Raw genomic sequence first — 6,732 nt, forward strand, 5'->3', positions numbered from 1 at the left:
ATTACACTTCATAAATATATAAATTAAACTGTTAGTTAAACCAAGCTGTAAAAATATTTTACTGCTTGAAGAGAGGCTAAAAGATCAAGGGAGGCCAACCTAATGTTCACTATCTTAGCAACTGCTCTCTGTATTAAAAGAATGACAGCAATATGCCATTGGTTAAAATGTAGCAATACATAGGAGGAATACCTTTATTACATTTTTACTTCATGGTCACTTTTGCTTTCTTTCTATTGGAGGTACACAGCTTTCATTTTAGGTGAATCAGAAACCAATAAATCTGTGGTAGAATTAACCTATGCATGGCAAAATACATAAAATACATACTCTTTTGTTTTGTAATAAATAAACCTGTAGCATAATAAAGAATAGTGCAAACTACCATTGAAAAAGTTGTATAAATAAAACAACTCATCATATATCAGGAATATTTTGTCCTAGTAAGTTTACGATACATAAATTACCACCCCCCAACTCGTGCCATATCTTTTGTATCTGAAAGGGACTTTGAAAGTGAGTAATATGAAAATCAAATAAACTATAAAACTGTAGGATTATTTTGTATTCAAGTTTTATGGTCCTTTTTCATTATAAAGGAGGGTCTGCCGGTTTCATATTTACTTTAACAATCTGAAAACAACATTGAGGGCTTTCCAAATGACAGCACCATGCACTGCACTAGTAACATATCTATAAACTGTATATAATTTCATCAACACAATGCAAAAAAGACATGCAGGAAGAGTCTTGGTTTTCACATTTCACTTTTCATTCAAGTAGGCTTAAAAATATGTTTCCATTTTCTCCCCCCTTTTTAAATAAACCATGGACCATAAATGACAATCTTTCACCAAAATGTGTAAAATAATTCTTTGGTGTGCTTCGAACTCTTCCAAGGGTGGGGTTGGGGGGGGATGATGTCTGAAAATAAATTAATTCAACTGTACAAATAAAAGTGTCCACATATAAGTTATTGACAATGACAAGACTACATCAACCATTTACAGCACACAAAGCAAGTTTCTACAAACCATGAGGAGAGGGTGTCTTCAGGGTCTCTGAGGATAAATTAGTGCTCTTTAGTAGATTTGTATGATGTTTCTGATGGACTACATGTTGCACAGGAGATGTGTTGTACCAACTGAAAGTAAACTGACTAAGAGTTATTGTCCCCGGTCCTTGACCTTTTTTATCCTAGCTTGACAGTTCTGGCAAAGGTCACACATTCATCAATGTTTGGTGGTAACTATAAACCTTCTAAAAATTTTAATATGTATAGCAACTCTCTCCCCTCTCAATGTAAATCATATACTTCACACTGTCATTTTCAAATGGAAGAGAGTTTGGTGTGCTTAGGTGTTCAGTTGGAAGAAATGCACGGAAACACAGTTTCAGGCATTAAAAACTAAAGACTTTTTTTAAAAAAAGGTTGACACAATAGTATAAAAGCAGAGTTGGCCTGTTTTAAAAACTGCTTTCCAAAAGAAATAAAAATTTAAAAAACAGACACAATACCATCATCACACCTCCTCGACTGTGAAGGTTGGCATCCCACAGAACTTATGATCAAAAACGTAATCTCTTTATTACACAAGAAGTTGGGACACAGTAAGAAAGCAGCATCTGAGATTTCAGATTAAAGAAAGAAAAACAAAAACACCAGAGAGGAAAAAGAAAGCACTTGAATTTTTTCTATTTTATAAAAGATCACAGTTTCACAGTTGTTTATTGTGGCAGCTTTTGTTTCTCTCCATTTTTGCTTAAACAATCACAGTAGAATATATGGAGATACATTAAGGTTGCTGCACATAGGAAAAAAAACGCACACAAGTAAAGGTCCTGAAGAAAAAATCCTGTATAAAAATACCGATAAGGTGAGATCAATAATAAAAGCATGGAAATTAAAAACCATAAATATTAGAACGTAAGGTGTTTTGACAAATACTTTTGGACACAGGCAGAGTCCAGGAATCTGTTCACAATGCAGCAAGTATGTGGTTTACAATCAAGAAGCCTTTGCAGAATTAGGGCCCAGCAAGGAGGCTCAAAAGCAGCCCACAGTATGGTGTCAAAGGCATTGGAGAGGCACTCTGGGAAGTGCAGAGGGCCTGGTTGCTGTATGAAGTTTTGACTTTATGCTCTTCTTCTCCACCTTTAAAAATATAAATACACACACACACACACACACACATACACACACATATTGTATTGGCAGTGTGTATATTGATTAAGTAATCTCTCCATTCATTTCCCTTGGTACAATTTGCCCCCAGCCTTGTCCCCCTGCAATGTACAAGTCCAGCTTGGTTGTGTTTTGTTTGTTTCAGAAAAAGAAAGAAAAAAAGCCCAAATATCTTAATTAAATTAATTAAATGTACAAACACCATAGGGTTTCATACTGAATAAATAGGGCTAATTAGACCAGTGGCAAGTCTGAGTCATGTGTTTGTCTCAGGCTCGGCATTGTCTCAGGTTAGGAGAGGATCCAAGGACTCCCGCATATTATTTCATCTATTAATAATAATAATAAATTCTAATGCATCGTCCGTACAACATCAGGATTCCCATATATCTCCTCATCTTCAGACTCGGAGGTGGTTCCGTTGCTGGAAGGTGTGTGGAGGTGGCTGGGGGCCCCACCAGCCTGGCAAACATACCACTCATTGAGGTTGGTCACCTGAGGGGACAGAGTGCTGGAACGACTCCTAGCTGGGTCCAGCACAGGGGACAAGGGGGCACCCACCGGAGTCCCCACTGCTGAGTAACCAAGGGCTCCTGGAGAAGGTGGGGGGGACTTGCAGTGAATCTTCATGTGCTTCCTCAGAGAGCTCGGGTGAGTGTAAGATTTGTCGCAGCCTCTGATCTTGCAGTAGTAGGGCTTGTCACTGGTGTGGACATGGGAATGTTTCTTTCGATCACTGCTGTTGGCAAACTTCCTATCGCAGCCATCAAATTCACATTTGAAAGGCTTTTCCCCTGCAACAAAACACAGGAAAGGTTAACAGTGGCTTTCTAGAGACCTCTTGAGAAGAAATCTAGGAGCAGAAGCAGGATGCACTCTCCCATTCTGCCAAAGACCAACACCCAGCCTTACTCCTAATCCCAATTGGTCCATTCCAGGTCCTGTTAAGGACCAGCCACTGGCCTGGAGGTTTTGCTTGGACCTGGGTTGTGAGAGGCCAGGTGTCAGGCCTTGTAGCACCACAGAGGTCACAGCGAGATCTTCAAGGCTAAAGTCCAAGATGTACCACTAAAACCCACTGGGTACGCCGTATCAACTCTCTTCCCTCAGAGTCTGAATACCCAAAACACAAGTAGAAGTTCCCCTGTCAAGACTGACCCTAATGATACTTCCAAAGCTGCAAATAAGAAAATATAAGAGAAGAAAAATACACTAAAAGTTAGCTGGGTGTGCAGTAAAATGATAATGGTACTTTGTTTCAGAGTGTTCCCAGTGTTTCACTGCTGGGAAGGGGCAAAAAGAGAGGACGTAGAGTTAAGAAAGGAAAGAAAATAAACCAAAGTCTCCTCTGTAGAAATAAAGGCACCTTGAAACACACAATCACTCTGTAAGATTTTACAAGGCTGGTTTGGCATAGCATAGGCTGTTGGACTCTGCATGCCACCAGCTTCCTCTACAATATGTACAGAATAGCAGAACAGAAGACCGACAAGGGTAAACCTGCATTTGCTTGCTCCCCTAAGCAAACTTTTAACAGCATTCTTCATTGCTTCATGACCAAAAACACTTTTTTTAAAAAAACTGGGGTCCCTTGGCCTATCACCCCTTTAAGCTGGTCTAACTACCTCAGGAACACAATGCGTGAAACACAAGACCACTGTTCTGGGAAGTGAAAACAATTAAACAGACAGCTGGAAATTCAGCCGCAATGCACCTGGTGTTAAAAGGCAAAAGGGAAGAGAAGCAATAACAATCAATAGTACCTGAGTTTTTCCCCTAGCACCTATGAACTGGAAGTATTTCAATCCATAATTGAACGAGTCATGTAACACGTTATAAATTACATTTTCCTTGCATTTAAGAGAATTTTAAAATAGCAGCTATTATGGTGACATACCACCAAGGCAGTTTTCTTTTGGATAGCTTATTTTTTAGAAGAAATTATTACAAGGTGGCTTGGTGTGCATAAATTTCTGAGGTAAATTTTCTTATCCAACAAAATTTTCAGTGTGTGTGTGCTTAATATTTCACCAATGATAACTGCTTTACTGTCAGAGTCCATTAGCACATCTCAAGGTATCCAGATGCCTGGAATATAACTTTCCTACCTGGAAAAACTGCTTACAAATGAAATTAGACACATTCAAATATATTAATGTACAATTAAAAAAAAACTAAAAAGGATAATCACAATGCTTAAAATTCTTTGGAGATGAGCTACAGCCAAAGTAAATTCCCTTCTACCAAAATATTAGTGATTTGTCCTGCTTTTTGTTATTATACTCTAAGTTGGCGATAATTTAACATAGCACTTTCTTTAAAAAATTATAATCAGTTTTTCAATATGGAGGCATAAGTGGTTTTATTCACTATGCAAATGTTCACTTTTGCTTGGAATTCTCATGCCTGGGCCCAACCCACAAGTGCTGGATTATAAAAAATAAACACTCTGAACACTGCTGGTTGCAACCCTGTGTATGAGAGAAGCAGGAAGACCCAGTAAAGGGAATAGAGGAGTTGGAAACAAAGGTGGACATTAGGGATAAAGGAAAGATGGCCGGAGAGCAGAAGAAAAGGAAGCGTGATCGAATGGCCCATGTTGTTTAGAGGGCCCATGGGGGTACTGAGCAGATTCCAACCAACTAGGAAGGCTGAGACCCCAGTGTTTACATTTCAGATTCTGACAGAGGGGTCAGTCAGAATCTAACTATATAGAGTTCTGAGACTTGGGGGAGAGTAAGGGAGAGTGCTGTGTGCACATAGCCCCGCTTCGGGGGCCTAGAGTCAGGCTATAAACACAATGGAGGGCACTGGGGTCAGTGACCAGGAGTGGCTTGGGGATTAGTCCCTTTGATCAATCTGCTTTGGGATCCTGGATGATCCATAAAAGGGAGAGCTTTGAGGTAGGGAGAGAAGTACAGGATGGTCCCTCCCTGGACACAATGCCCAATGGCTAAGCAGCCAAAATGCCAGACACTGGACTTCAGCTGGACTGGGCGGTGCAGGTGTCCCTCCAGGAGAATCCTGAATGCTGCACCTGGCAGGACCCAAGCTGCCATGGGGAGGAGAGAAGGAAATGCAACCACTTGGCAACGTGGACCCAAAAACAAACCTGCCTCAGGTCCCATGGGCGCCCAGGGTCTCCAACTCCCTACCCCCACACACCCGCGCCAGGCTGCTGTTCGCTGGGCAGATGGCCTGTCCCTCTGGGGCCTGAAAGCCAACATCTGAGAAGAGAAGGGAGGCCCACTCCTGTCCAGAGGCCTGGAAAGGCAGGAAGGGCCTGAGGCTGCATGCACCGAGTTTAGGGGTGCTCTTTGGGGACAGAAGGGGCAGCTTCATTGTCCCTGGCCCTCACACCACTGGGAAGTGCCTGCTGGCCTCAGGAGCAAGCAGTTAGCTTTGCTGGCCAGGGAGTTTTTACAACAGTCTGATGGGAAGTTTTCTTTTGTAAAGATCATTAAGGCAGATTGATCTCGATTAGGAGAAAATGAGTGCTGGGGGAAAACACGCTCCCCGACAGTCCTCAGGAGGCCCACAGGGGGAGGCCTGTGGGATGTCCGCCCTTGGTCGACCCTGGGGTTCAGCTGCTGCTCTGTGTCCCCATTACCCCAGCCGGCTGGCCAGGCATCAGGGCCCACTCCCGGGGCTGCCTCCTCGCCGTAGCAGAAGATAAATCAGCCAAGTGCTTAGTGAATGTAAACTCCGGTTACTTAAGTGTCCTCAAAGGAGTAATATTGTCTGTCCCTATAAATCCCGGCTACGCTAACGCTCCCGCCCCACAAGGTAGTCGGTTCCAAGGCAACGGGCGCCCCTTGTCGCAGCCCTCTTCACCCGGCCATGGTACCCTCAAAGGCAGTGGCGGGGGCCACGGGGGCCGGGAGGGTTCCCCAGGCCTCTGGGGGCTCCCATCCATTCCGCCGCGGGGTAGGGCCTCACTGATGCAGAGGCCCCCTCCTCCTCCTCCACCGAGAACCTCTTCCCAAGTGGACAGGACCTTGGCCGGGCTTGTAGCCCAGGGATAAGGGGTTTGCCTGGTGTGAGCAAGGCCCTGGGTACAATTCCAGCAGTAGGGGGAAAAGCCAACTTCTCCAGCACCCAGCACTCTGGGGAGTGTGGGACGTGCCCGTGAGGGTGCTGTGACAGCGCGAGTGTGCAAATGAAAGGCGTGTATATGTGGGACACGAGCCGAGGGCAAGCAATGTCGCATGAATGGGCTGGGTGTGTATGAGGAAAGGAGCGTGTGCACTAGTGTGAGCTGCGTCCACATGTCTGTTGTGAGGGGAGTGGGCGAGTGCAAGGGCGTGTGGCGAAGCAGGGTGGTCTCTGGGGAAGGAGGGTACGCTCCTCTCGCCATCTTCCTCCTGCCTGGGAGGCAAAGGGGTCCCTTCCTCCCCGAGGGGTCACACCAAGCAGCCCCAATACCACAGCAAATCCCACGCGTGCCTCCCAAAGCCCTCCGCCTGCGGCTCGTGGCGGGGGGCGGTGCAGGAGAGGCAGGGGGCGATCAGGCCCCGACCCCCCCCTTTGCCCGTGGCCCTCCCCAG

General features: G+C 44.6%; 1 protein-coding gene across 2 annotated transcripts in view; it reads right to left on the reverse strand.

The window, feature by feature from the left end:
• Window positions 1-345: 345 nt before the first annotated feature.
• Zic5 (Zic family member 5) overlaps window positions 346-6,732 on the reverse strand; it is a 7,046-nt gene continuing 659 nt past the window's right edge. Inside the window, exons 1-2 of one of the 2 annotated variants that reach the window (XM_019204614.2) lie at window positions 5,298-6,705; window positions 346-2,979 (exon numbers count right to left, since the gene is read on the reverse strand). In XM_019204614.2, the coding sequence (XP_019060159.1) occupies window positions 2,537-2,979; window positions 5,298-5,412 (558 nt within the window). In that variant the 5' untranslated portion in view covers window positions 5,413-6,705 and the 3' untranslated portion in view covers window positions 346-2,536. Of the gene's footprint in view, window positions 2,980-5,297; window positions 6,706-6,732 lie in introns of those variants that run through there. The other variant, XM_010604646.3, reaches the window with a different exon arrangement.

Source organism: Fukomys damarensis, unplaced genomic scaffold, assembly GCF_012274545.1.
Source record: "Fukomys damarensis isolate Sample0158 unplaced genomic scaffold, DMR_v1.0_HiC HiC_scaffold_6, whole genome shotgun sequence".
Taxonomy (NCBI): Eukaryota; Metazoa; Chordata; class Mammalia; order Rodentia; family Bathyergidae; genus Fukomys; species Fukomys damarensis.